This window comes from Hypoxylon trugodes, assembly GCF_022578975.1.
Source record: "Hypoxylon trugodes strain CBS 135444 unplaced genomic scaffold F4822scaffold_10, whole genome shotgun sequence".
NCBI lineage: Eukaryota > Fungi > Ascomycota > Sordariomycetes > Xylariales > Hypoxylaceae > Hypoxylon > Hypoxylon trugodes.
The window spans coordinates 2,067,994-2,095,564 of record NW_026250025.1 but is presented as its reverse complement, the minus strand read 5'-3'; the positions used below and the strand labels follow the sequence as shown (position 1 = coordinate 2,095,564).

General features: G+C 45.8%; 8 protein-coding genes across 8 annotated transcripts; 1 reads left to right on the top strand and 7 right to left on the bottom strand.

Annotated features, from left to right (window-relative positions):
• Positions 1 to 348: 348 nt before the first annotated feature.
• F4822DRAFT_438858 (putative vanilly-alcohol oxidase) lies at positions 349 to 2,339 on the bottom strand (the record flags this gene model as incomplete). Its single annotated transcript, XM_051462571.1, has 6 exons — positions 349 to 435; positions 493 to 557; positions 612 to 1,596; positions 1,645 to 1,852; positions 1,923 to 2,015; positions 2,074 to 2,339. The coding sequence occupies 6 exons, from the start codon at positions 2,337 to 2,339 to the stop codon at positions 349 to 351; spliced, it is 1,704 nt and encodes a 567-aa protein (XP_051310108.1).
• Positions 2,340 to 2,636: 297 nt separating this feature from the next.
• Positions 2,637 to 5,187, bottom strand: F4822DRAFT_66847 (uncharacterized protein). Its single transcript, XM_051463833.1, has 2 exons — positions 4,200 to 5,187; positions 2,637 to 4,136 (listed from the first exon to the last, which is right to left on the bottom strand). The coding sequence occupies exons 1-2, from the start codon at positions 4,981 to 4,983 to the stop codon at positions 2,935 to 2,937; spliced, it is 1,986 nt and encodes a 661-aa protein (XP_051310107.1). The 5' UTR covers positions 4,984 to 5,187; the 3' UTR covers positions 2,637 to 2,934.
• Position 5,188: 1 nt separating this feature from the next.
• On the bottom strand, positions 5,189 to 6,806 carry F4822DRAFT_66914 (uncharacterized protein). The gene is made up of 3 exons (XM_051463835.1): positions 6,428 to 6,806; positions 6,078 to 6,358; positions 5,189 to 6,024 (listed from the first exon to the last, which is right to left on the bottom strand). Exons 1-3 carry the CDS (start codon positions 6,611 to 6,613, stop codon positions 5,664 to 5,666), a joined length of 828 nt encoding a protein of 275 aa, XP_051310106.1. The 5' UTR covers positions 6,614 to 6,806; the 3' UTR covers positions 5,189 to 5,663.
• Positions 6,807 to 7,729: 923 nt separating this feature from the next.
• On the bottom strand, positions 7,730 to 9,032 carry F4822DRAFT_419426 (uncharacterized protein). The gene is made up of 3 exons (XM_051459611.1): positions 8,956 to 9,032; positions 8,471 to 8,847; positions 7,730 to 8,408 (listed from the first exon to the last, which is right to left on the bottom strand). Exons 2-3 carry the CDS (start codon positions 8,737 to 8,739, stop codon positions 8,309 to 8,311), a joined length of 369 nt encoding a protein of 122 aa, XP_051310105.1. The 5' UTR covers positions 8,740 to 8,847; positions 8,956 to 9,032; the 3' UTR covers positions 7,730 to 8,308.
• On the top strand, positions 9,028 to 10,802 carry F4822DRAFT_67010 (3-deoxy-7-phosphoheptulonate synthase). The gene is made up of 2 exons (XM_051463837.1): positions 9,028 to 9,616; positions 9,679 to 10,802. Exons 1-2 carry the CDS (start codon positions 9,141 to 9,143, stop codon positions 10,637 to 10,639), a joined length of 1,437 nt encoding a protein of 478 aa, XP_051310104.1. The 5' UTR covers positions 9,028 to 9,140; the 3' UTR covers positions 10,640 to 10,802.
• A 599-nt stretch (positions 10,803 to 11,401) lies between these two features.
• On the bottom strand, positions 11,402 to 16,307 carry F4822DRAFT_66959 (uncharacterized protein). Its single transcript, XM_051463836.1, has 4 exons — positions 13,685 to 16,307; positions 13,403 to 13,632; positions 12,403 to 13,337; positions 11,402 to 12,342 (listed from the first exon to the last, which is right to left on the bottom strand). The coding sequence occupies exons 1-4, from the start codon at positions 15,867 to 15,869 to the stop codon at positions 11,496 to 11,498; spliced, it is 4,197 nt and encodes a 1,398-aa protein (XP_051310103.1). The 5' UTR covers positions 15,870 to 16,307; the 3' UTR covers positions 11,402 to 11,495.
• A 2,232-nt stretch (positions 16,308 to 18,539) lies between these two features.
• F4822DRAFT_419419 (WLM-domain-containing protein) lies at positions 18,540 to 20,557 on the bottom strand. The gene is made up of 3 exons (XM_051459610.1): positions 20,345 to 20,557; positions 20,053 to 20,239; positions 18,540 to 19,991 (listed from the first exon to the last, which is right to left on the bottom strand). The coding sequence occupies exons 2-3, from the start codon at positions 20,228 to 20,230 to the stop codon at positions 18,919 to 18,921; spliced, it is 1,251 nt and encodes a 416-aa protein (XP_051310102.1). The 5' UTR covers positions 20,231 to 20,239; positions 20,345 to 20,557; the 3' UTR covers positions 18,540 to 18,918.
• A 1,189-nt stretch (positions 20,558 to 21,746) lies between these two features.
• On the bottom strand, positions 21,747 to 25,394 carry F4822DRAFT_434261 (uncharacterized protein; the record flags this gene model as incomplete). The annotated part of the gene is made up of 3 exons (XM_051461980.1): positions 21,747 to 23,696; positions 23,752 to 24,345; positions 24,405 to 25,394. The coding sequence occupies 3 exons, from the start codon at positions 25,392 to 25,394 to the stop codon at positions 21,747 to 21,749; spliced, it is 3,534 nt and encodes a 1,177-aa protein (XP_051310101.1).
• Between the last annotated feature and the right edge of the window lie 2,177 nt (positions 25,395 to 27,571).

Genomic DNA, 27,571 nt, shown 5'->3' with positions numbered 1-27,571 from the left:
GACTTTATAAGCACGGAACACCTTGAGGTTGCCCCGAAGGCTTTGTGGCGCCTCTGAAGGCCAAAATATTTCCACGAGACATATTCATTGGTATTGAGGAGCCTAAGAATACCTAACACGATGCATACATTCTATCAGCATCCCGTACCAAGATACGTTAGAGCTACACGCGCTAATGGTCTAGATCGCCCAAATTCAACTGAGATTCCTATTACAAAAACAATATACAATGAGGATCTACCTAGGGATCGTTTGCCTTTATCTACATCTATGTATTTTTGATGTACTGCCATGATGCGAACCATGCTAGAATCATTCTACTTTTATCAAAGCACTGAGTCCAATAATTCAGATCTTCGACCTCAATTGCTTTAGTCTTGCCGGCCAGATCCCCATCTTTCCCGGCGATAGAATACCATTCGGATCCAATGCGTCCTACAGATAAGTTAGACACTTTTTTCAACTTCTACCCAATTCGGCAATGGTACTAACCTTCAGGGTCTCAACAAAACGGCGATAAGCGTGGTTGTTAAAGTCGAAAAGGTCCGCGTTCATATCTAATAAACGTAAGTACCAACTCATCGAACTAGGTACCCTTGGAATGAACCTACCCATATGGTTTATATGCGCTCGATATTTCGCAAACCCTCGCTTGCTACCCTCTTTGAAGAGCCCGTTGAAAATCTTGTCGACGCCACTTCGCTGTTCCGGGCTAGTCTTATCGAAGCAGAGCATAGTAACGAATATCGCATATCGCTCATGCATGAAGAAATCGCACAAGAAGTCGAAACCCTGCTCCGCGCATATACCTTTCGCCGTCCTAGCCCATTCCAATACAATCTTTCCATCTAATGGTACAATAGGCGAGTATGCACCATGAGCACCGACCGAATCATCTCGGCGATTATAGTAATTTACCATAGGTATGTTCCACATACTCGGAATCCCCACCCTAACACCTCCATAAACCGGATCGACCGCCGTCGCTTCAAGAAGATCGCCATTTTCACCGGTGAACAGAATTTGACGGAGACGACCGAAAGGGGCTTTCTTCGTTATGACCCTCTGCACCTCATTGAACTGAGCCTTAATGAGCTCTGTTGGTCCGTAAAGCCCAAATTTTACAGTCCAAATACCGGTATCAAGATCTTTCTGCATTTCCTTCAATCTCCAATCAGGGATCGGACCCTCGCCTTTCCACCATTCCGAATGCTTTCCGAACATAGTAGCCCATTCGGCGATATAGAATACGTATACCATATAAGGCAACGTGCCGTTCCTTCTCAATTCACCAAATACATCAACGATAGTTTCAATATGTTCGAATTCGGGTACATCGAATGAGCATGCCATATAGGCTTGCGGCTGCGGTGTCAAGTTGATGCCCATCTTAGTCACAATTCCGAGATTGCTCTGTAGAAAGAGCCCGTCGATCGTAGGACCAAAAGTCAATTTCGTTACATGCGCAGAAGGCGAATTGGACATAGCCCACTGGCCCGTACGGACGATATCACCATTGGCAAGAACAACTTCCATACCAACGGCGTTTTCGTGATGTACACCAGTAGGGATGAATCCCATACCCCTATCAAGAGCCTGTTACTGTTAAAGAAGATTCATCCTTGGTTATGAGTAGATACCTACATTTCCAATGACACTGCCCCATCCAAGCGACGCTGTACTTGGCCAGACCTTGAGTTTATGCTTCGCGCAATATTCGTACAGGTCGCCAAAGGTAACTCCAGGCTCAACTACCGCGTAGCTGAATTTATCATTTACTTCTATGATCTTGTTCATTCGATGTAGATCTAGAGCGATTGAGCCAGCAACCCGCGGTGCGGGGCCGCCATATCTAACCACCGGTCAGCTATTTCCTATTCCCGCCTTCAGGAGGCAATATGGTAGATTCGGATGAGCGATACCCCAAGTTTTTCCCTCGCGAAAAAGTCCATACTGGAATTTTGTACTTATTTACGACTTTCAATACGGCTTGGAGTTCCGGGACAGAAGATGGACTACCTGACAGGTTAACAAGTTATTGAATATCTCCTTTAGGGGGTGGGTATCTCCTACCAGACTGCAGCACTCGGCACGCTCCTCTCATGTCCAGACTCTGGGATTTCATAGGGATCGACATAATCCTTCAGACTTGGACCGGTGAAGATGGCATCTTTTCCTAGAGCCTCTACGATTTGATTCAGAGCACTATCGAAATCCTCATGAGACACATCGGGCGGTAGGACCGTTTTGATTTCTGCGAAGAGCGGCTTCGAGAAAGCTTCCTCGTGTGCTGTTTGATAGAGGGGATCTGTATATCTAGGACGCGTGTTGGTAGCCATTCCGTTTGATTTTTGCCAGGGCACACACCTGTGGGGTAGGGCGTTTTTCCACGTCGAAAGGCGAATAAATAACCACACGCGACAGGAACAAGCCGATTTTTTATCCTCGGATGTCTTCCCCTTGGCTATCCTTGATCATCAGGTTTGATATGCGGAGGTAGCAACGTCGGCCCACTCTAGCTAGGGGTATTTATCTAGTATTCACGGATATGTCCAACTTCCCCAACCAAGGCTCGGCAGTTGTATCTACAACCTATCACGGAAATATCCAAGCGGTGAAATATGTTCTAAGGCCTACCTAGGTACAGCCTACTGATTCTCTAAATGTAATATGATGTATTGGCATTCATTTATCCTTTTTTATTCCCGACATGGGATTTAATTATCTACTTATTTGATGATCCCATGCTGAGCAAAACAAAAACAGGCAAAACCATAGCATAACAGCATTGACAAGCTAAAAAACACAAAAGCAATAAAACAGAAGCAACATGTCGAATAGCGCCCGTCGCCATAATCATAATCACCACCACCATCATCATCTCTACTTCACGTCCCCATCTTTTAACTTGAAGCCTTTACTTACGAAGGTTTCTTACATGTTCTTGATGCTCAAGATCCTCTCCTCAGCTCCAGGTGGGAGTTCGGAGGGTGTAGCTCTGCTTAGGATTCCTGTATTCAACGATAAAATGTTGCTTAAAAGAGGGCCCCTTGGCAACTGGTCAACCTGATCGGTAACCGTGGCGTATAGACCCCAGGCATACAAGGTAGCGAGAGCAATTCCGAAAACGACGAAAATGCGCCATCGTTGCGTTTCCGAATAATTGTAGTGCTTAGTGTTGAGGTATAGGAGGAAGCTGGTGAAGACAAGTACAACATGCCAAGTTGAAATGAGGTACCAGACGAAATCCCGACCTAGATACATGGAACCGATGAGACCAAAGAAGAAGCCGTTGACCGCAATGTGCCAGAATAAAAGTCGAGAAAATTTGAGGCCTAGCAAAATCAATTTTCCAATCAATCCAAGTAAACCATTCGAGTCGCGAGGAAGATAGGAGATGTGGTCTTCTAAGCTGATCGCCTGTACGACGTTCTCTGGCGCGTACATCAGACCCTGGTAGTAGACGACTTGACAATTCGAAATCACAGTGATATTCTGGCCTTCCATATTCGGGTCTGGGTCCATTCGGGTCGGGTAATACATATCGTAACTCTCCGGAGCCTCAGGATCGGGATCACCCAAACCCTTGTTCTTGGGAGTGTACCGGGTAAGTCCAGGGAAGACGGCCATCTTGACCTTAGCACCACGTAATCGTTGGTGTTCCATGACCTTTTTCTCGCGGTCATCCTTAGGTACCAGGATCGTTTCGTTGGTGTAGGCCTTCACTCGACCTCCTTTCATGGCAGCATCGACATACTCCTCCCATTGCTTATTATCCGAATCGTGTAGTTCTTTAGATTCGCGGTAAAGGCTTACGTCTGCCTGAGATTCGGTCTGGGTATCCATGCGAGCGCCCGGGGTGGCCGAGAGGAAATGGAAAATGGTCGGAGAAACAGCCGTACATACTTGGATCATACCCGCGTACGAAATTAGAGAGTGGAGTTCTTGTAAGAAGACATCCAATCTGTAATCGGCTCTGTTCGGGAAAACTTCCTTGAGTGCGTTGAGTAATGGCAAGAAGACCTTGAGGGTTGCAGCCGTCAAGCTGTCAACGTCAAGCCAGAAATTGAGCGGTAATAAACGCCCCTTAACGGCCCATCGAGCAATGTTGGCGCGGGCGGACTTGCGGCCGTAACCTGCGGAAAGACATGTTAGAAAATTACCAAATTTGGAATAATAATAATATGAGATTTACTTACCTTCTTCTTCTACCCACATCGCATCAAACCTCTCTAATTCATCTTTCACAGTGTCATCGGCACCAAAGAGCAGCTCAGTGAAAACCTTCTTTTCCATGATCTGACCGAGAATACCGACTATAAGCCACTTTCGCTGCACATTGTCGTTAAGGATGACGGGCCAACCACCGTTACCCCTGTCTTCGTAGGCGACGCGTTTCGCATACTCGATAAATTGTTCGGTCAAGGGTGTAGTCCAAATGGTATTTTGACTTGGGTCTTCGCCCTTGAGGTTCCCTAAGTGAACACCACCGTTGAACCACTTGTCGACAAATTTAACCGTCGTGCCATACAATCTGCCGTAATGCGCTTTGAAGAAATTATCGTAGTACTCGCCGGGGTGATACTCGGTCCCAAGATACTCCTGGAAGTCGATTTGCGCGGGACGAATATCGTGCAGCAACTCCTCGTTAATTCTGTAATTAACGCTTCTCTTTCTCCGGCGGGACGACCTTCTACGGCGAGCATCTCTCTCTTCGACCTCATCGTAATCGATAACGTCGTCGGGTTGGGCGCGAGCTATGTCGTAGATAGACCACTCCACCCAACGCTTTTCTTGCTTTGCTGCTCTGACATGCTTGGCGAATGGTCCCCATTTTGCATCGGAGTCACCCACTGTCCATGAAGAGAGCAATTCAAAGATGCCATGGGGGTAATCTTTTACATCGGTCTCTCGTGGTTGGTAGACGGCGCTTTTTTGACCCCCGCTGGGTTGGCTCTTTTTCGTGGAGGCGCTTTTTGACATATTAGATGTATATGTATGTGTAAACTTGTGACTTGTGTATGGATGGTATAAGTGTTAGGCCTATGCTATCGCTACTCCTCTAGAACGCGATAGTATAGTGTGAAACTTTCACAGACGCGAAAAGAATTAATGATTAACTGAAGTAAGCACCTTAAGATCTGACTAGGATGATTAAAGGTTTATGAGAGTAATGGCTTAAAAGCGCGATTTAATACTACTTCCGATAATTCCCTTGGACAAACAAAGGCTTTGAGGATAGAACACTTTTACAATGAGAGAGGATCTCAAGCTGTGATTGGATGTTTCCGTATTGTTATTACCGGTTTCAGTTTTCTAGGGTGAAAGGCAACATTCCAGGGTTGCAAGCAGTCCTTTTGGGCTCCTTTCTCTTTTACGAACAATTAACGAGGAAAAAATCGATCACAAAGTTAATAGTTCATATCAATCTCTTGCACGCGTGGTATAGGCGCAACCAGAAAATAGAGAAAATTCTAGAAATGATCAATGCGTACCAAAATCAATACCCCTTCATGTTGAGATTTCAATACAAAGATATAGTTGTCCTGCCCTTTTATTGTTGTGGTTCGAGTTTTTTGAACACCAAAACACAAATGCGATATCCGAACCGCCGAGTCCTATGCGAATTACCGTTAATCCATCGTTCAACTAATTGATCCGATTTACTGAGCAGGGTGATATTGCTGAGGTTGGCTGGGAACTTCGTATATGGGTTGGCCGGGATTCACCACCTGCTGGGGTTGAACATAGGTGTTACCAGTGGGCTGGGATGAGAGGGGAGAAGGAGATTGCGGGGGATAATAGCCTTGTTGGGGCGGATAAGTACCGTCCATGGGTATGGTTTGTTGAGGGTAGACTGGTGTGGCTTGCGGTTGCATCTGGAACTTCTCTCCGCCAGCTGGTACTCCAGTGGCTGCTGCAGGAGCACCTGATGTCGTGCTGATCGGCATGGCCTTGAGTCCGGCTTTACGGTGGCGATGTAGCATAACACCGTGAATAGATAGCGAGATAACATAGAGTAGACTGCATTGTGTTAGCAATGTATGTAGATTTGCGAGTGTCACTGAGCAACTTACAACTCAACACCACCTAGACCAGCAGCGCCGGCAAGGCAACCGCCATATGTCATGTACGCGGCTTTATAATCGCTGATGTCGTAATAATCGTCATAGTAATCGCTATAAGAGTCGTAGACAGCGAACCCGTAAGCGACCTGGGAAGCAAGGATGGCAAATGAGATGAGCCAAAAGATAACGAGGAAAATATCTAAGCCAAGGATAGCCCAATAATTGTAGGCCTTCGGGGGTCCGAAGTGTGCGATGAGGCAGTAGATGCTAGTAATAAGGGTTACGATAGCCTAAGTAGATTACTTCTGTCAGCTTCGTCTTGTCTTTGAACAGTTGGCTTATCCTCAGAATACACTTACAGTGAACAGTGTTAAAGCATCTCCAGCAAAGACAAGATATGCGATACCAAAAGCACTCAATCCCAGGCAAATAATCGCGAGGACTAATTGAATGATACGAACGGCGACGAACCCTTTTGGGTAAAGAGGGATATGCTCCTTTCCAGCGATTCGCTGGTTTGAATATTTCGATGATGGTTGCTCCATCTTTGCGAACAGTAAGAGAAGGGACTGAGAAACAAGAGGTACCCAAAAGTATCGGTTCGACAATGAACGATTCGAAAAAGAACAATCACAAAGAGAAGAATACAATTACCGTCGAGTTAGAAAGGGGATTCAGTCTTTCATATGCATCTACAGACCCTTGCTGCTCTCTGCAAAGCATGGTTCCTTTGCTTGAAGTGTGACTCGTTCGCTTGCCCAAGAATATTAGCCTGCTTCATGACAGGGGGATTAGGTATAAACCATGAGCGTAAGGCAGATTTCACAAATGATTTCCTACAAGGGTACTGCTAGCTGAAGAGGCCAAGGTAAGCCACTCATGCAGTTGTTAGTATATCAAGGAAACTAGTATGCCGAACTAAGAGAACCAAAGTCCCTACCTAGACTAGGATGAGGATGGTCGCAAATAGTATCTTGCAACATAATGGAGGATCGATCAAGACGCTTGGATCCTCTTGGTGAGGCCAAGGCCAAGCAAGATGAGATATGACAGGCTTTAGGGAGCCAGTTGTCAGTGAAGGAGTAGTTTGGTAGTGTCATAATAGGTATGCGAAGAATAGGGTTGTATCTTGCGGCTGAATTATAGCGGAGTCACTAAGTTGGCACACGGTAAAGAATTAGAATGCTTACCCTTGGCAGCTGAGGGTCTGTAGATCTGTTACCCACAGCAGCACGATGTTACCATATAAGATAATGGTATTAATTTGTTGTCTTTTTCTTACATAGCAATCTGGATATGAATTATATTAATCAAACAATATCGTTGGATAGTTATAGGGGATACGGTCTTGTACGTACTAAGAACTCCTCTTGTTGAGCATAGGGGTTGTATTTCCCTTGAAAAATGGTTAACATTCATTCTCTGTTGGTGGCTTTCAGCTGCTAAAAATACAGGTAGTAATGATAATTTGAAAAACTACTATTTAGGATCGAAATTAATAGCTGGATAACTTGCGGCTGACGATCCTCTTCAAGATTGAGGAAATAATACTTAAGTCAGCTAGGCTGCTAGGGACTAAGGCAAGAAAAAGCCAATTACTGTTGATTTACTAGTAATACTCATTAGCACACCACCGCAGGGAAATTAGTGTTGTAAACCACAAGCACACAGGGCTGAATTCATAGTGGCGGCAGTAATATTATTTCGACATGAGCTAGCAAGGAGACGTACCGAAAGCGGAACTAATTCCAAGGCAAGGGGGGGTTTTACCGTATAAGCACACATAAGTAACACTGTATTACTAGTCCGTTACCAGTTAATTCAAGCGAAACGATCGTGGATTGGTTTCTTGAGAGCGCCAAAAGTCCAGACGAAGCTTAGCGTATATCTCGGTTCGAGAGGCACTTCTATTTCATAGGGTATAAGTTAGAAACCAATGAAACATGGCTTTTTTTTTTCTCAATCAACTTTATTTGTCCTGCGTGCTGTGGCGATCCGTAAATTTGCTTGGCTTGGTTCGTGAAACCTAGAGAGCCTGATTGACATGACGGCCATGATAAGACGGGTAACAAGTTGGTCCGTTGGCTTTTCCCCGGGCGCATATATTTCCTAGATCGTACTGGATATATTCAATTTCTTTTGTCACTCTGACGGCCTCGTGGCGCCCCCTTTTTAGTGTGGCCATAGATTTGGGATTTTATTATTTTTTATTTTTGCTCATTTCCGACTCGGCATCCTTCTCATAAAGTAATAAAAGCCCTGAGAGCTTGTACTGCATCGCCGTCGTGCGCTTTAAGCAATTCGGTGGCTTTCGTTTTTGTAAGATCCAGTTCGTCGACCTATATTAAATTGCGACTCGTCAGCAATGCCATCATAATAAATACACCAGATTTGAACCTACCAGTAATGTAACGTCAGCAGCATCGACCTTGACCTTCTTGACTTCTTTCTTTTCGACACCACCATTTCCGAGACTCTTCATAGCCTTGCTTACGGCCTCTTGATCTACAGCGTTGCCCGAGGCACCAGCGTCATCTCCCCGCGCGTCAAGGCTGGCCATGGCAGCGGCGGCCTTCCGGTCTTCGGCCGACTTGGCTGTAGTTTGAACTTCGTCTTCGACATCGCCGGTGGTAGCACCCTCGTGTACGGTTCGTGGTTGTGGTTCGGCCATTATTTCTTTCTCTTCTTTTTTTGGTATATATTATTTCGTATATTGGTATATGAAAAGAAGATGATGACGATGACGTACTGGGGTTGGAAGATTTAAGTTGGAATTTAGGTAAGAATTAGTTTTTTTTTTTTTTCTTCTCTAAAGCTAAAGCTCAATTAATAAATGCGGAGAACCAATAATCGTGTAACCCGTACTTACGTAAGATTAAAATTGCAGCATGCGGGAAGAAACATTCGAGTAAAACTCTTCCCAATTAGGTAATAAACGTGGAATAACCCCATTGACTCATAATTCAATTTCTCTCACATGTCACAATATTTTTAAGGTTCTCAAATTAATAAACTTCATTTCTTTTTCCAATTAAACCAATTGAAGTTATTTGTAAAAGAACACACATTATCATGGCTTCCTCGAACTGGACACCTTCCTCCTGGCGCTCGAAACCGATAAAACAACCGGCAGCGTACCCGGACCCCAGCGCCGTTAGCCGTGCCACATCCGAGCTAAGCCGGCTGCCACCTATCGTGCATCCGCTTGAAATTGCCCGGCTCAAGGCTAGTCTACGCGATGTTGCCCGGGGTGAAGCATTCCTATTACAGGGTGGTGATTGTGCCGAATTGTTTGACTACTGCCGCGCCGATGCCGTCGAGTCTAAGATCAAGCTACTCTTGCAGATGAGTCTTGTACTCGTCTGGGGTGCTGACAAACGTGTTGTTCGTATCGGTCGTATGGCTGGCCAATATGCCAAACCCCGATCTAGTCCCAATGAGAAGGTTGTCATCAATGGTGAGACGAAAGAGGTACCCTCGTTCCGTGGTGATATCTTGAATGGTTACCATCTCGAGGATCGTGACTTAGATCCTCAGAGACTTGTTAAGTATGTCTAACTCACTTACCCTTAACTCATTTTATAAGTCCCCAGCTTACACTTCCATTCAGGGCCTACCACCACTCAGCCGCAACGCTCAACTACGTACGAGCTTCTCTCGCAGCTGGAATCGCAGATCTCCACCGCCCCCTAAATTGGAGTTTAGGTCATGTCAAGGACCCCCAACTGAAGGCCAAGTATACCGAAGCCGTGCGCTTCCTACAAGACATGCTCCGTTTCATGCACACCATCGGAGCAGACCGTAGTCCCAAACTAGACACCGTGGACTTGTACACCAGCCACGAAGGTCTACTTCTTGAATACGAAGAAAGCCTCACACGGTTAATGGAAAAGCCCATATTCCCAGGAGACGATGAAAACACCATTTCCAACGGCACCACCACCCTAGAAGAACCAAAGAAAGAGTACTACGACACCTCAGCACACTTCCTCTGGATCGGAGACCGCACGCGCCAAGTCGACGGCGCACACGTCGAATTCTTCCGCGGTATCGCGAATCCAATTGGTATCAAAGTCGGTCCCACAACACCAACCTCGGACCTATTATCTCTTCTCCGCACTCTCAATCCCTCCCTCGAAGTCGGTAAGATCACACTAATCACCCGCTACGGCGCCGCGAAGGTACGCGAATTGTTACCCGGTCACATCCGAGCAGTCGAGGGGTCCGAGTACAAGGGTCGGTGTATCTGGCAATGCGACCCGATGCACGGAAACACACGGTCAACAGCGACGGGGGTTAAGACGCGGCGGTTTGGGGATATCTTCGATGAGTTGAAGGAAACACTACGCGTGCACCGCGAAGAGGGTAGTTACCTAGGTGGAGTGCACCTCGAACTAACAGGCGACGCCGTAACCGAGTGTATGGGTGGTAGCGAGGGACTCGATGAGGATGATCTAAGCACCAACTACACAAGTTTCTGTGATCCGCGGCTGAACGAGAAGCAAGCTCTTGAACTCGCGTTCTTGGTTGCTGATTCGTACCGTCAAGAGAGGAAGGACTTGTTCAGTTAAAAGGGGTGAAGAGTAGGACGCCCTTCAGAGTGGATCTAAGATTGATGATTTGCAGACAAGTAAATGACGATATTATTGAAGTACGCTCCTAAGGAATCTCATATAGCTCCTCCTTATCTAGCTATCTCCAGATACCTAGCGGTAAAAATATAGAACTTAGCGAAAGGCGCAAAAATAGATAGGGCGTATTTTAACCCCCCAAACCATCTAACGAATCGTGAGAAGTCAGGTAGACCTGCCAATTGCCTCAATGTAGGAATCTCATTCGAGCATACCATCTCATTTCGATTCATTGCCAACCCTATGTATGCTTAGTCAGCCGGAGTATGAGTGAAGAAATTCCCAGATGGCTTGTGTATCGCGAACAATCGACAAAAACACAACTGGATATCATTCATCGTGGAGTTGTATTGAATTACCACTATATAATGGGTACAGCAAAAGCTTCGCCGCACCGTACATGTGTAACTATTACCCCTTTACGCGATAAACAACACGACAGGCGGGTAGACCTGAAGTCTGAAGCAAAAAGTGAGATAGCCATCCAACCTTCCATTCCCTAAAAAAAAGAATCAACCCACCGAAGCACCATGCATGGTTTTTGTAAATCCCTATGTAGATCTCGTCAACGCCTAACCGGTCAAGTTCATTCGAAGTGAAAATATTCATTGCCGCCAGCACCGGTTCGTTCTCCTATCCTTGTTCCAACGCCGATTAAATCGAAATTATCTAAAACGGACGCGTGATCATGAAGCAGCCCCTTGAGGATATCAATTGCCCCGTAATCCTAGATATGAGCGCGTCAATAGAGCAAAATAAAACACCCAAACGCCTCGTCATGAAGACATCTTTGGAATCATAAATTCCTAACAGGCGACGATCCCTTTGCCCCCACTTTATCAAGTTTCTGGACGTTCTCCTCTGTCAAAGAGTCGCCTTCGGAAAAAGTATGCGATATTGGTGGCTTAGTGTTGTTCATGTTATTGCTATTTTCAGCTGCATCGATGAGCTTATCATCTCTCAGCTGCATAGCAAGTTCATCGCTAGAGAGATGGCTAGCTGATTGTGACATACCGAAAGGAAATGGATTCATCTCGTGCGAGCCTTTCCTTGTCGATATTGGCCTAGGTGTAAGTAAATTCGTGCGGTCATCTTCCCCTAAACAATCCGGATCGTCGCGAGTCGAACGTTCCTCCGGAGTCTTGGGGTTATTGTTGGTAGTGAAGCCATACGTGGCTGGTGTAGGTATGTCTGCACTAACACACTGGCCTACAGACTCAGAACAGTCTGAAATGGAATGGTTTGCAGAGGACGAAGATATTGAATCCGCCTTACGACGGGATTTGCTCCACCTTACCAACATTCTTTCGAGAGTGTTACTCTTCACAGGTTTGGAAAGGTAATCATCCATGCCTGCCTTAGTACACTTTTCCCTATCTCCTTGGATAGCTGAAGCTGTCATCGCCACGATTGGCACATCGTTGGTATAGGATTTATAAGGTACGTGATGTCGTAATATGTGCGTACATTTGTACCCATCAATCACGGGCATCTGTACGTCCATAAGAATTATGTCCGGTTTCGCATACTTGCCTAATCTGCACGCCTCGAGGTGCTCAAGTGCTTCTTTCCCGTTCCAAGCGGCGCAGACATTAAATCCAAGCTTTTTAATGGTTTTAGTCGCGATTTGTTGATTGACCGCACTGGAGAATAAGTCATTAGTAAACGAATAAAATTTTCGGGGTTCTCAAGTAGTAACTCACTTATCCTCAACGACGAGAACTTGAACCTTGGCACGTTCTGATCGTGGAAGGTCGTCAGTCTCAAAAGTGAATGGTGCCATCAAATTGGCGGGTCTTCTTGGTCGAGGCCGTCTTGACTTCTCCATCGAGCCAGAGTTTAACTCCGCGGGAGGTGTTCCTAAGAAATGCTCATGTTCCGAACTGTTACACGAAACACTCATTTCGGATTGTAATCGATCGGGTAAGCGACCGATATCGACGAGCGCCTCCCTCTGTGGGTTCTGTGGCTTGTTGAACGGTATCCAGAAAGTCGCAGTTGTGCCATGGTTGATCGTTGACTCCAGTGTAATTCTTCCGCGCATCAAATCGACCAGATTTTTCGATATCGTCAAACCTAGCCCTGTTCCTCCAAATTTCCTGGCTGTAGAAGCATCTCCTTGGCTAAATGGTTGGAAGAGTCGCTTTAGAACATCCTCTTCGATGCCAATTCCAGTGTCTTCAATAACAAATTTTATCTCGATGGTATCATTCGTTTCTTTTTCTTTCCAAACGGAAAATTTAACGTAGCCGATATTTGTGAATTTTATGCTGTTGGTAAGAAGGTTCGTAATGATCTGTCGGACACGGCCGGGATCTCCAAGGACTACAAGGTCGTTTTCGATATCAGCCGATATGTCGGAACGAAAATCCAAACTCTTTCTAGATGCCGCAAAACTCAACATCTTGGAGACGTCTTGTACGACCACGGAGAGAGAAAATTGAACTTCCTCTATATCAAGGCGACCGGATTCAACTTTAGAGAAATCTAGGATGTCGTTGATGACAGTCAATAATGCATTTGCAGATCGACTCAAATTCTCGGCGTATTCCCTTTGTTCGTCATTCAGAGGCGAGTCCACAAGAAGTTCAGCCATTCCTATTACTCCTGTGATCGGGGTTCGAATTTCGTGAGACATCTAGGTAGTGTTAATATCCCGGCAAAGTGGTACCATAGACATGTGTTAGTAGAAACGCCACATACATTCGCTAAGAATTGACTCTTCAAGCGGCTTGCTTCTTTAGCTGCGGCCTCATTAGCCTTGAGTTGCCTCTTCTCTTTAACTTGTTCTTCGAGATCTTGTTCTCGTTTTTTCAACTCGGTCACGTCCATAATGACGCCGATAGCGCCTTTGATGAACGACTTCGTAGTCTGACCATCTTGCGGTGTCTTATCAATGTGAGGCAAAAATCTCGTGCGGTAGAATCGATCGTCTAATTATTCTTGTTAACGAAATGTTTTTCCGACCGCACAAATCATACATACCTAGCTTGTGCTCGTGCACTGTCTCCGTCCACTGCTTCCCCGCTAATATGTTCCTCACTGGTTCAAGAAACGTATCAAACTCGCCCAAATGGAGTCTTGGATTAAGATTAAGGAATACCTCGTCAATATTCCTACCGACGAATGTTTGTAGATCAGTGTCAACACCTGGTGTATCATCTTTCGCCGCGTTCCATGTCAACGCGCCTTCTAGTGTCGTGACTTTTAAATCACGATCAACGGAGAATATTGTGGTCTGCGCATGTGTAAGAACACTAAGAAGTTGTTCTCTAGTCTGTTTCGCGGACATCTTCGCTTCAAGAGCCTCGTGAACATCGGTACAGGTTCCAAACCACTTTTCAATCACTCCAGTGTACTTATTCCTTAACGGTAATGCACGCCCTAACATCCATCTCCATTCGCCATCTTTTCTTCGGCATCGATACTCAGTAGCATAGGGTTCCCCTGTAGATAGGCTGTGTTTCCATCGTTTCAACGTAATGGGCATGTCATCCGGGTGGAAAGGATGCTTCCAGCTTAAACCCATAGATTCTTCTGGTGTCAAGCCTGTGTAGTCATACCATCTACTGTTAAAGAAGTCATGAACTCCGTCAGGCTTAGTCGTCCAGACCATTTGTGGCATAGTGTCGCAAATTAACTTGAATCGTTCCTCATCTGCTATTTTGATATCTGTGATTTCTTGAGCTAGATGTGTAACATCTCGACACGTTATGATCCCCGCGATAACTTCCCCAGTATGATCGTCCGTAATTAATTCACCCAACACGTCGTATGTTATTCGAGCGTTCTTTTTCTTGTCGAACATGCCAATCCTCCATGAAGAAAAGGGCTTTCGTTCTCTTATAAGTACAGCGATGGGGAATTCAGATGGGGTGTATTTTGTCGTAAAATCACCATTCCAAATATCCCATCGAGAAAGTAAATCGAATCCATCTTGATACTCCCCGCCGGTACTTGCTACAAATAGATCTCGAGCAGCTCTATTCATGACTGGCGCACTTCCGTCTATCCACATGGAAAAGATTGGCATATCAGTCTTATCGAGAAGCGCATCTTTGATGACGGTCATCTTCTGTAAGAACGACGGCGTGCTCGTTGAAAGTAAGCGTGATGGTGGTCCTGTAGGTGGGAATTGGCTAGACGAGACCGTGATGGAATTAGGACTATAGTTAAAGGATGTAGAACTTGAAGAATGCCCCGAACTGAGTGAAGATGGGTTAGAATTGAAGATCGATTTGCGGTCGGCGGCCTCGAGTGTAGAAGGTCGAGCAACACGGACTCGTCTACTTGGAACAGGCGAAGGGGATGTCCCAGTACTGGTGAATGTTAAGGTGAAATATGTTTGACAATTTTCGATCTCCCATATTGTAATAATCATTTTCGCATAGGTCTGGTATTCGGATCTTTTCGATTTCGGGACTTCGGCGATATTGAAATTCTTAGGTAACACCACGACGTCAACAGCAGAATCCGTTACTGGTTTACCCAAAATACCACCAGGCGGCTCCGGTGTTGTTTGGTCTTCGTCTGCCGTTGATGCAACCCCACCATCGACATGGTTCGCATGCGACGTTGATGTATCCCCTGCCTGTTTCGCGCCCATCTCGAGAACTAATTCGTCGAAAAAAGATTCCCAAGAAACCCAGACCGGTCTACCATCTTGAACCATGTCGATGCCAATTTGTGAGAGCGTCTGGCCACGAAGACTCTCGCCTAACACAGCCGGGTCTTCTGTTGGTTGAGGTGAATCACCAACCATGCCCAATAACTTTCCCATAGCTTCATTAGCCAAGACAACGGTTTTTAAATTGTTCAGTACCAGAAGAGGGACAGGCAAAAATTGCATGGCGGAAAAAGCAAGCTGGCCAGGCGATATGTAAGGCATCGTTAGTCTCAAAGGACTGACAGAGGCGGATCGTCTTTCCTTCATCGGTAACATAGTCGGCGTATCTCGCAACGCAAAGTTGTTATTATTACGGAGGGAGATGGGATCGCCATCTTGCGTACTGGGTTGCTCAATTGAGCCATCGGTGGGTTTACAAATCTCTTCGGCGGATCTTTGGTGGTTCGGCGGCGGGGTGGTATCTGGTGTGTCATCTGGAGTGGGCGAAGTATCCGGGATCATGGGTACGGGACTCGGAACGCTCAAAGCGTATAGAGGCGTCATGTCGCCGAAGCCGAAGCAAAAGGTAAGAATGGAGGAAGGCCCATGGAGCTTATAACATAGACGGGGAGTCGTTCGGGTCGATAATAGTGGTGGTGGTAGTAGTAATAAAAGTGGTTGTCGCCGTCATAGGATAAGGAATGGAGTAAACGGGGAATGGTGAACTAGGGAACAAGAAACGGGAGACGGGAAACGGGGGGAAAAGGAGGCGTTAGGTGTTTCTAACCTTTCCAAACGGAAAAGTTTCCCGATATTAAGGTTTTTGCTAATCGGTGGCCATGAATCGAGAAATCGAAGGAACGGGTTAATATTTCGTGAGAGGTCCGACCCGACCCTACCTTACCTTATACCTTAGCTTTGGGGAAGGTTTAGGTACTTTGGTGGGATGGTAAGGTAAGGGACGACACACTCTAATTATTCCCAATTATCAATTATGATTATTAGAAGCACCCACAACCCATAGCAAGCCCAGCCGAACGTAGCGCAGCACCACTGCCGCCTAATGGCACTACAATAGGCGAGTCTCGAACGTTCGGTAACACACTTAAGGCGGAAGGTGAGTTATTAAGGTATTTTATATTTTATTCGGGTGAAAATAGTAGGATAAGGGAAAGGGAGAGGAAGAGGAAGTGGAAAAGAGGGAAGAAATGTAGTAAGTGTAAAAAGAGGTAGGAAAGTAAAAGGATAGAAGAAGGAGGGGAGGGTTAAGGTTGCTAGGGGACGAATTACATGTAGGTTTTTCTTTCCCGTAACGTTTGTTTCGATAGGTCTATGATTGATATTGAAGATGGATGGAAAGGAACATTCAAGGATGAATGTTGTGCGAATAACAACGCCGCAAGCGCAGTTCCTACCCTGTCCCTATCTCGTCTAGACCACCTAACCAAAACCAAAGTAGATAATCAAGCGGAATAACGGAATGGGAAAATTGTTAAAAAGTTCAATTAGGTTTAGATCTGTTGGAATTTCTGTTTCTAAAGAAGAATAAGAGGAAAAAAAAAGAACGGGCCATTGTCGGTGTGCAGCATTTTGGGAAGACATACATGTACGTAGTGTATGTACATAATAATGTATGGAGGACTGGAGGTATCTGTACCTAACCTACCTAACTTTTTTTACCTTAACTTTTCCCATGCATGTGTAAGAGGCATGTGTGTGTGCAAGCTGTGCAAGCTCACTCAGCTTCTTCTTCGTGTACCGGGTACATATATATCTGTATACGGAAAATAACGGGGAATGCTGCTACGGTTTGTCAGGAACTAACGCCGCTATAAGTTAGACTAATATGTCTTTCTAAGCTCAGGTCACACGGTTCAATCTACGTATATGTACAATATTATTATTTGGGTTAGTAAAATGCGATCTTTAATTTTCGGTACTTATAAAAAAATCTCAATATCGCATGGTTGGGGGTTCAGTAAGAAAATCAACTTCGATTTTTCTAAAATGTTCTATTATAGATTTACACTATACTAAAGATGAAAGGTCCAATCCCAATTCGAATTGACAATTCAGGGTCCTACAGTCCGGCGATCAAATAAGTGAGTCTAACTGGGAATTGAAAGTGGGACCGATTGGATCCCTTAAGGGCATTACCGTACCCGGTACCGCTTCTACACCCTTACCGTCTTGTATCGTGATTGGAGGATTTCGTGCTTCTAAGGCAAAAAAAAGGTTGCGTACTACCTAGGTATGTATCGATAGGACCCCCATGCAAGGGATATCTAGGTATCTACTTTGCTTAAGTACTTTACATACCGACCTACCAAGTCTAGACCTAATCTTTTTTGAGACTAGATGGATAGTTCAATTCGATAGAATTTCGGTGATTTCGAACTTTGCTATTTCTTACACAATAGGTACGTGATCTCATCACTGCACATGTGCTGTAGAGCTTGATGCTGTACACTCTGCCAAAAGAACATTATCTAGACGTATACACAAGACATAAGACACAGGCTGTACATATGCGTAGTAAGGAGATACATACACATTTTATGTCTTGCAGGGTTTATATCTCTTTAAATTTACGTATCTAGGTAGCTGAACTGTAGATCGATAAGCGGTTGCAACGGCCATCATGCGGGACCAAAAACCCCAGAATGACGTCGTGGTACGATAATCCTCCGAACAAGTGCCCTTCACACCCCTTCAGCTAAACCGTCTTCCCACCCCCGCCTACCTAGGTAGCCACTGACGCCGCCAGGATGCAAGTGCGGCTGTTTGGGGTTATCCAGCCTTATATGGGATCAGCTTTTGCCTTATTCTGAAACCCCAAAAGAGCGTAGGATTTTATTGCCGCACGTATTAGATCAGGTCATTCTTCCTCCTTGTGTCTGTAAGTCATATAATGTGGTACAGAAGGGAGTAAAGAAAACGGAAGGTGAGTAACAAGATAATTGCATAATTAAGCCACGCGATCAGATTGAGAAAGTTTTTTTTTTTTTTTTTTTGAGATATCGATCAGTTGCTCTTTACGTCAGAAATGCAAACATACGTGTTTAGAACGGGAGAGAGAAAAAAAAATCGGATCTCGTGATGATATCATAGCTCTACATATCGTAATCAATTGCCGCAGTCGCGATGACTCTCTACTCCACCTTTCTACTCCGTAGACTAACTCCATTTAGTTTTATAAGATGAAGATGGAAATTCAAAACTTCGTGTAAGAGATGAATTAATAAGTAGATTGTTGTTTGCATGCCAATTAAAAGGGTTACGGTTCTAAAAGAATGGATGAGAAGCCCCTTAAACTGACCTCCTCCTTACATAAGTGCGTAACCGAATAGTACTACGAAGATAGGAGAACGCGAAAATTCAATACTGCTACATATGTACACGATGAAGTAAAGACCAGCATTATGATGTCATTCTCCCATTAAATTCTTCCCCAAACTTCGGACCTTAACTCGCAACGCCACACGAAAATGGTGAGTATCCGTAATGCTATGTTCAATATCTACTGTATTACAGGTGTCGCTAAATTCCAAAGAGTGTCATAATTTACCAGCAAACTTTTCAAACCGTAATTCCATAATTTTCCTCATTATCATCATGATGTCTGTTTGATCGTTCCACATAAGTCGCAAGACCACCACTGACGCTCCCTAATCCGCCCACAAAACGAACAAGTCCAAGTTGGCGAGGGTGGCTTTTCAGGGGTTATCCATTGGGATGGTTGTTGTACAGCCGACTTCGTTGCTGATCTCGAACCCAATTTTGGAGGTGACCCCGAACTCGAGGATGAAGCGCTTTTCTTGTTGGTTGGTGGTGGAGATTCGGTAAGGTCAATGAATGTTCTTTGTTTCTTGGACGATCTCTTGGCAAGGTTTTGGGAGATCGTTTCGGTCCGTTCTGTACCACACGCATCGCAACAAAGGAACCTAGCCGGGTTCTCGAGGGTACAAATATCACAAGTCCACGTCAGCTCTTCTTCACCTCCACCTATATCAGATTGAGTCGTTCGTGTAGAGTTCGATCCTGAAGCAAAAGTGCTGTCATCTCCCCAATGTTGAATACTAGAGCTAGGAGGGATGTAATTAGTACCCTTCTTAGCCCTCTCTTCCTCTTCTACCATCTCCCACAATGCTTGAGCTATTGCAGCATCATTCGCAGCATCCTCTTCGGCCTGTGTCCTAAACCCGTTCCTTGTAGCCGTGTCAGCGATTTCCCAAATTTGATCTTGTGTCTGGTTATCGTTCGCACAACCGCGAAGGGTATTATTACGTCGTTCGACCGCATCTACGATGACATTTCGGATATCCTGGCCAGGGCGAGGAGCTGTTCCGCCGAGCCGTTGACCAGAACCCGCGTTCTGTACACGACGTTTCTCCGCTGCTACTCGAGCCAATCTACGCGCTTCTTCTGGGGGTATTCTCCTACCACCAAGTCGATGACCTGTTGATAAGAACCCTTCACCGGTGTATCCCTTCATTCTAAGTCCTTCATGTTCTTCTCGTAACTGGTTCCATAGGGCGTGGAAATTGCCATCGTGGGGACCGTGAACGTTATGCGCTAGCTCGTGAAGCATCGTATCAATGACTTGATCAATAGGGACGAACTGGTTACGATCGCTGGCATATCGAAGTCGGAGGCATATTTTTTGACCGCAGTTTACATTTAGACCTGTAGAACATCTTATTAGCTTCTAATCAGTACCGCATCGATGGTTCGCCAACCAACCTACCTAGAAGATTGTGTTGGTCTGGGTAAAACTCGGTTAGTTGTCCAACCTTCCATCCTCTTGCTCTCATCATAGGTTTCACCAAAGAAGCTACTTTCTTCAGAATATGCAAGGCATCTTTTTCTCGAGGGAATTCCTTCAAGTGTGAATAAGAAAGAATTAAAGGATCTACCTCCGCCATGTTGTTATTCTACAGCAGGACGAAATAGTTGAAAGTATTAGAAAAATAGGCAAAAACCAAGTTGAATATGTAAAATGTGGGATGCAATGCGAAATCGCAAGATAAAAAACCTACGAAAAGAAGATAAAATGTGAAGGAACGAAAGGTGGCTCATCCATTCGCAACATTTCGATACTTCGAGGCCATCACGTAAGCCACTTAAGAGGAAAGAAGGAACTTCTAGAAATCACGGTTGGTTCGTCGTCACTGGAAACTTAGAAAACGCGCGTGCGCCACTGATGATAAATAGGAACGCGAAGTCTAAATGTTGCCTGATAGAGTTCTGACTGTTCAAACGACTTTAGTCAAAGATTACTCATTACCCCGCAATCTGCATTAATCGAAATCGACCTATACATGCATATTGGTATCCGGGTATCCATTTAAACAGTCATGAATCATTATACTGCCTAGATACAAATTAAAGTCAAGATACAGTCAGTACATCGTGAATCAAGATGAAGAAAAGAAAAATCAAGTATGTAATTGTCTTAGGGATACAAAGGAAACAGACAATATCCACCAATTCCGGAACGGACTGTTACCCTTTCTGTTGTTATTCTATGCAAGGATGTTTCAACTTGATAGATGCCTAGGTAGATTAAACAGTTGTACTTCATACCTGGATGCCTCCAAGAAACGACACGTTTTTCAGGCTCACTTGGTTAATCTACAAGATGCCCGATCTATACCTCTTTAGCTTTACAAGTATCCTTAGGACTTTAGGTAGATATATGTATTTCATTTGAAACACTTCATTATGGTATATACATTTTACATTACTTTGGTTCACGAATCATTATAACACCATCACATCACATGAACAGTTCCAATTCCGAAAGCTGGCTTCTCAAATGCTAACAGATGAAGAAAAACAATAAAATACTTTAGCACTTCTGCAACAGTACGAAAAAAGGGCAGCGTCAAAAATAGGCGCGTTTAGCACAAAAATCCGCAGGCTCCCTTCTACATACACATGCCATCCTAACTCCCAACCTTATGTTAATGATTATGATGTATTGCTCTTGCAAAATGATGGAGGGGAAATGTATATGGTATGATGTTCCGAATTGTCAAGTATCACCCTCCCGTGGCCTGATCATCTTCCAAATTTGCGAGGCTGGCTTACAATAACCCCTCGAAGGACCAGCTCACTCACCCCCCAACGGTCGTTGATCTGTGTCGTTTCTTTCTTTCAATAGATACTTGGGCAGGATATTAGATTGCTTCTCTTTAAAACGGTGTGCGTCTCTCGTATTACAATAGAGGTAGGTAGGTAAACGTAGGATATAGGCGTAGGCGAAGAACAAGGTATCATTAGCGTTCCAAAGATTCTAGGCGAAACAATTTTGTGTGATATCGTATGGGTACACCAATGCGCACCTCCAAAAGTCGTAGTAGTAAGTTCGGTATGATGAACCTCCCTTTGTGAACGAGCATATTCTCTCAGAACACACTCTCCTTTCAGATATTATTTTCAGGACTCACCCCCTCTTGCTCGACCCCGTCTTCTGAAGAAATCCATCACTCTCTTAGCCGCACCACTACTACCCGCATGATCATGAGGCCTTCCATACTCTTCTCCATCATAAGCATCCACAAATCTCCTGTTCTTCTGCAACACGCGACTTCCACGACCAGACTGGCGTGCATCATATTGATCCGAATCATAACCAGTCTGGTACGGTGCAGAATTCGGTGGCTTTCGTTGAGGTTCGATGGAGGCTTCGGACTCGGAGTTCAAGACAGCATCTTGCTGTAAGTAAGGAGGAATTGCTGTAGGTCTCGCAGTCGATGGGAATCGTTGCTGAACAGGGCTGGTCATCGGATCTATTCGAGGTGCCGGTGCAGATCCTAGTCGGGGTGATTGTGCCTGCTCGTAAGTTCCATCCCCATATCGTTGTTGCATTACGTTTCCACGGGCCTGTTGGTGGTCCGCATATTGGTTGTAATTATCAGCCTCGGGGGGTTCCTGGATAGGGAGGTCTTGCTGAGAAGATTCTTGAGTCGGTGTTGTGGGCTCCTTTCCCAAGCCCATCGCTCTCATAAGAGAAAATCGGCGGTTTTGTGGCTTCTCGTAGGATCCTTGTGATCCACCAGCAATGCTACCGCTTCGCTTCTTGCCAAGTCCTAGAGAAAACGATCTCCTAGACGCACGGGATTCCATAGAAGTTCTCGAGTCGCCAGGCATAGCATTAGACATGCTAATCGGAGGATACTTCTTAGACAACTTCTCGCCCGGTTGTTGGTCTGGGCGCTTCTTACGGCCACCAAAGATAGATCCACTGCGACCGAAGATCTTACCTCCGATTTCGCCGATAGTGTTGGATCTTCTGTGGCCCTTGTTTTCGCCCGACTGCGATGCCAGTTGTTGTTGATGCTGACCCTGCTGCGGCCCTTGAGTAAAGCCTGATACCTGGGCGAATTTCGAAGGTACGCTGATACTGGGTCGACCGAAGTCCATATCAGGTGTTTCCTGAGGGATCGGGTTCGAGATGACATAATTCTTCGATCCTTTAGGTTGTTGTATACTTCCATGAGCGTTAGTACCGGCAACGGTGGGGGGTAATGGTTGACCGTACGATCCTCTAGTAGACGACGCCAATCTAGAACCCGTCGATTGCATCGAGCCTCCAGTAGTAGGTCGTGCAGCCGATGTACCGGCGGTTGCAGAAGTCATGTAAGCATTGTCCGAAGCCGTACGAGGTATATTCGTCCGCGGTGGTGGTACATCTCGTCGGTGCGCACTAGGTGGCTTACGAGTCTCTCGGGATGGAGTTCCATATTCCTCTCTTGTGACCGGTGGGTCTTTCGGCAATGGCTTATCGGCGGGTGAAGAGTGCACTTCGACTGGACCTTGGCTAGATGATCGGGCTCGGGTCTTCCCACGAGGCGACGCGTGAGGATCTGGTTGTTGCTGTTGCTGCTCACCTCCTCTTTGCGTCTGAGTTACAGGAGCCACATACTCTACCTGAACAGTTCGTCTCTTGTTATCCTTCTGTTTTCCGTGCGTCTGCTCTTCCGCTTCCGTCCTGCCCTGCTTTCGCGCCGAATCACCTGGAGTGGCAGCAGCCGACTTCGTCTTCGATGACTCTCTAACAGAGGCACTTCTTGCCAAACCCTCCGCTTCCTCAGTTGGCACAGTTGTGTTTTGTATCTCGCTGCTAGTAGTCGTAGTACTAGTAATAAGCTCCACTACGTGTGCATATTCGCTTAACCAACTATGTCGTGCGACTTCAAATAAGTCCGCACGTTTTCGAGGGCTTGGGACAAGTATGCGACGTAGTAGGTCTCGGGCATGCGGAGTGACGTATTCGGGAAAGGTGAGAGGAGTATTCACAATGTATTTGTATAAAAGGTTGATATTGTCGCCTTCGGGATTAGCAGGGTCATCATCGAAGGGTAAATATCCAGCGAGCATGGCATACTAGAATCCGGTCAGCGACGGTAGGACAGAAAGATACAATATGGTTTGGACTTACTAGAATAACACCACAGCTCCAGACATCAACTTTTCGGCCGGTATATAGCGAGTCGCTGACAACTAATTCCGGCGCCGCATAACACGGACTTCCACAACTGGTCTGCATTAGATCGCCCCTACGCATTCCATTTGCCTTGGTCTTGTCTAGACCGGCACGTTTGACGAATTCACGATCCGACAAACTCAACTCTTCCTCTTCCGTCAACTCGTCCGCGGGGTCGAAGGTATTAGCAAAACCAAAATCGGTGATAATGATATTGCGGTTTCGATCGAGAAGTAAATTCTCGAGCTTGAGATCACGATGGACGATACCCTTCTTATGAAGATATCCCACTCCTGATATGAGCTGGGCGAAAAGTCTTCGAGCGGGACTGTCTTTTAAATATCGGTGGTTGAGAATATAATCGAACAGTTCACCGCCGGAAGCGTACTCTAACACGATTCCAATATGGCGTTCGGTTTCGGACATCTCGTGCAGCCTAACAATATTAGGATGCGAGATTCCGCGCAAAATGGCCACTTCGCGATAGATTTTGGCTAGTCTGGATGGGTTGTTTCCCACACTGTCTCGGCGGATAAGCTTAATAGCAACCTTCACACGAAAAGAATTAGCATGTCAATAATCAGGCGCGTACAAGCCATTCGACTTACCTGAACACCTCCGTCCTGTTTCCAACCGAGTTTCACTTTGCCGAATTCACCTTCGCCAATCACATTCCCTAAATAATAATCTCCGAATTTTGATCCCTTCTCCCGTTTAGAATGGTCATGTCGACTTCGACCACCACGACGAACTTCTTCCTGGGAATCATTCGCGATTGGTGGAGGGACGGCATCATCACGATCGTCAACAACCCGACGCGTGGACACCTGGTTTTGTGCCTCACTTAGCCGCTCTCGTTCTCGCTCGATGTCGTCTTCTGGCTGTGACACAATAACGCGATGAAGAACCTCGCTGGCCTCTCGTGATGGTTGTCTTGCTGAAGTATTCGTAGCCGTTCTTACCGGCATCGTAGTGGTCACGGTTTGACGGTGATCCCTATTACTACTTGGTCTCTGGACAGGTTCTTGGGCAAGATGTTGAGATGCGGCCCGTCGGCTGCGAGAACTAGGGTCATCATAACCTCCCCGACCTAGATCCGACGGTCCATTTGTGCCCCCTCTACTACCATCTCCTGGTGTTCGTCTAGGTGAATTCGCTGCTCGCTCCTCGGCACGAGCTGCTCTTCGAGAATTCACCTGACCAGTCGAGCCTTGTTGCGAAGAGGATGTTCGAGGTGGTGCAACGGGAGGTTCGTTTCTTCGGCGGCTCGAGGCCGATCTGTCGTAGTCGGAACCTCCCGCCACCGGGACTGGCGAGGCTAACGCGGATCGCGATGTCATCGGTGAGGATTGTATTTGTTCTGGATAAGTCGGGATTGGACTCGCCGCGCTCGCACTATTTCCACTCGGTCGTCTAGACGGACGTCTAGATGATGCAGGTGAAGCGTTCGCGTTATCTCGGCCACCATAACGACCTTCTCGGTTAGGTGATTGACCAGGAGTGTATTGGCGTTGTGATGCAGCGGCCGGCGAAGGTGTGTTTAGAACAGGTAAGGAGGTCGGCTGTTGAGGAGCTGACTGCAATGCAGCAGAAGACATCTTCTACGCCGGACGCGTAGATTCGCCGTTAGGTTTACCAAGATACGACTTGTACAGGAGGATACTTAAAACGGTATTTTGAGGACACGGTCGTTGTTCCAGGTATTTTCCTCTCGGATGATAAATGCGAGGCGGTGAAGAGATTGCCGATGAGAAAAGAAAAAATTATTAAGATGAAAAAACACCGTAGATACCTGCGCACAGTTCGAATTAATTTTTAATGGGAAAAAAATCCAAAGGGTTGCCGGTTTGTTTGATCCTCCAATAGGCCAGTTCAGATTGACATTGTGCGTTGTAATGAGCAGCTATCTCGTTTGAACGACGTTCCGCGTGGAAAAGGCAGCTGATCGGCGATTCGGGTCACTTCGCCAGGTCCTTATCGAACAAATAAGTTAGGTAGCAAAGCTATGGATAGCAGGTTTTTCGCCGGAAGGACGCGACGATTTCCAAAGGATGCGTTCGTCGTACAAGTTATCCTTCAGCTGAGGAATGGCTTGTAGACTTCGTCGGCTTTTTCTCTATTCGGAAGCTAGATGGGTAGGTATTGACTGTAGCTGTAATTATTGTTGTTTTCTTTTATTTCTTGACCTTGCACCAACGAATTTAAGGGGAGGCTTAGATGCACATGCAGATGCGGGTGCAGCTTTGGGCACCAGTAATCTTGCGCTCTTCTTCCCCTAGTCCTTTTTTTCTTCCGGCCCTTTTTCCTTTCAAGTGTTAACAACTCTTAAATGGATGAAAATCAATTGCGCTAGACCCTGATTTTGGCGCGAACACGTTAGGATATTAAGTTATTTGACAGAAGAGGCCGATTACGTTGGTATTTATCGTGGGCGTGATCTTTCAAAAGAATCGTTCCAGTATCAAAACCGTGTGCTCGTAAAATGATGGTAAACAACAGGTTCGGGATCCTAGAGGAAATCGGGACGTAATTGGATTGGATTGGGTCAGGGAGACGGATGTACGGAAGGTTTCGTCTTCGTGTATCGTTGACCTAGGTACCATAGAGGGTTGACAATTCGACACCGGTAGGTTTCAATCGATCCTAACTACCCACAAGACGGACGCCAAGTTAAGCCTATGTTTCCCTTCACCGGCACTGAACCGAGTCTTATCCGTTCGACTTTAGTTAGGGAATTGAGTTGGTAGATTGAATGGCTAATGCACCGTTTAACGAGAATCGGGAAACGCGTTGCGATTAGGAGGGGGGTGAGCGGACGGCCGAAAAAAAAGGTGGAAGGGGAAAAAATAGGATAGAGGGTCCTAAGGGGTAATGGGTAATAGTACCTAGGTAGGTAATGATAATGGTAATGGTGAAATTTGGGTGGGAAGCTTGATGGTGCAGACACCGTTACCCAATTATTTTTACACGCGCTCTTATTAAGGGGGGATTATGGTAAGAGACACGAATTAAAACGTCGCGAGGAAAATAAAAATCTGATGCCTCGCCTGGATAAAGGCAGGCCAAAAAAAAACAACGTGGACGTGATAGAAACGACGAAGAGGGAAAGGGAGGGGAGGGAAAAGGAAGCAAACCAAACGAAAAACCACTACTAACCTGAGTTGAGTTGTTGACCAGCCACACGAACACACAGACACACAACCAAGACTATCACTTTTTTTCTTCTCTTCTCTCTTGCTCTCCCCCCGTCTTTCGAGTTGGAAATGAGCATCAATTGGGACGGTTGTGGGTAAGGGACGTGGGTAAGGATGATCAAGGATGTTTTAGTACAAGTCCAGGATGCCCAGGATGCCTAGGATGTACTCGAGAGGGAAATTGGAAGATGGACGGATGGAGACGCCAGCAAGGGGGTTAGGTGGTCTTGTCACACCTCAAATGTGCTAAACCCAGCTAAACCTGGTTAAACCTAACTAAACCTTTTGAACGTACTGCCAATTTCGTCGCGTCGCTGTCCCTTCTCTTCTTTTTTGGGGCGTGTTTCCTTCCAGCCAAGGAAACAAGCCCACGTTATTGAAAGGGAGCACTAACCTAAAACGGATAAACGGGTGGATCATGTCTACAATGCGATACGGGACAATAGTGGGATATTTTATTGTAGATTAGCTCGATTAGGTAATAGTCACGACGGATAGACGGCCAAAATGTCAATTAAAAAGGGTTCGCCTAAGCAACCTAGTACATATGTATCCACTATATAATACCTAATGACGATTAA

What these genes read in the sequence shown, in the direction of transcription:
- F4822DRAFT_66847 (XM_051463833.1), bottom strand. Translation starts at nt 4,983, where the DNA reads ATGTCAAAAAGCGCCTCCACGAAAAAGAGCCAACCCAGCGGGGGTCAA. An exon ending in GATGTGGGTAGAAGAAGAAG is followed by an intron (nt 4,137 to 4,199) that starts GTAAGTAAATCT and finishes GTCTTTCCGCAG; the next exon opens with GTTACGGCCGCAAGTCCGCC.
- F4822DRAFT_66914 (XM_051463835.1), bottom strand. Translation starts at nt 6,613, where the DNA reads ATGGAGCAACCATCATCGAAATATTCAAACCAGCGAATCGCTGGAAAG. An exon ending in ATGCTTTAACACTGTTCACT is followed by an intron (nt 6,359 to 6,427) that starts GTAAGTGTATTC and finishes TAATCTACTTAG; the next exon opens with GCTATCGTAACCCTTATTAC. An exon ending in GGTCTAGGTGGTGTTGAGTT is followed by an intron (nt 6,025 to 6,077) that starts GTAAGTTGCTCA and finishes AACACAATGCAG; the next exon opens with TCTACTCTATGTTATCTCGC.
- F4822DRAFT_419426 (XM_051459611.1), bottom strand. Translation starts at nt 8,739, where the DNA reads ATGGCCGAACCACAACCACGAACCGTACACGAGGGTGCTACCACCGGC. An exon ending in GCTGCTGACGTTACATTACT is followed by an intron (nt 8,409 to 8,470) that starts GGTAGGTTCAAA and finishes CAATTTAATATA; the next exon opens with GGTCGACGAACTGGATCTTA.
- F4822DRAFT_67010 (XM_051463837.1), top strand. Translation starts at nt 9,141, where the DNA reads ATGGCTTCCTCGAACTGGACACCTTCCTCCTGGCGCTCGAAACCGATA. An exon ending in GATCCTCAGAGACTTGTTAA is followed by an intron (nt 9,617 to 9,678) that starts GTATGTCTAACT and finishes ACTTCCATTCAG; the next exon opens with GGCCTACCACCACTCAGCCG.
- F4822DRAFT_66959 (XM_051463836.1), bottom strand. Translation starts at nt 15,869, where the DNA reads ATGACGCCTCTATACGCTTTGAGCGTTCCGAGTCCCGTACCCATGATC. An exon ending in AGTGCACGAGCACAAGCTAG is followed by an intron (nt 13,633 to 13,684) that starts GTATGTATGATT and finishes AAGAATAATTAG; the next exon opens with ACGATCGATTCTACCGCACG. An exon ending in AGAGTCAATTCTTAGCGAAT is followed by an intron (nt 13,338 to 13,402) that starts GTATGTGGCGTT and finishes AACACTACCTAG; the next exon opens with ATGTCTCACGAAATTCGAAC.
- F4822DRAFT_419419 (XM_051459610.1), bottom strand. Translation starts at nt 20,230, where the DNA reads ATGGCGGAGGTAGATCCTTTAATTCTTTCTTATTCACACTTGAAGGAA. An exon ending in AGACCAACACAATCTTCTAG is followed by an intron (nt 19,992 to 20,052) that starts GTAGGTTGGTTG and finishes GATGTTCTACAG; the next exon opens with GTCTAAATGTAAACTGCGGT.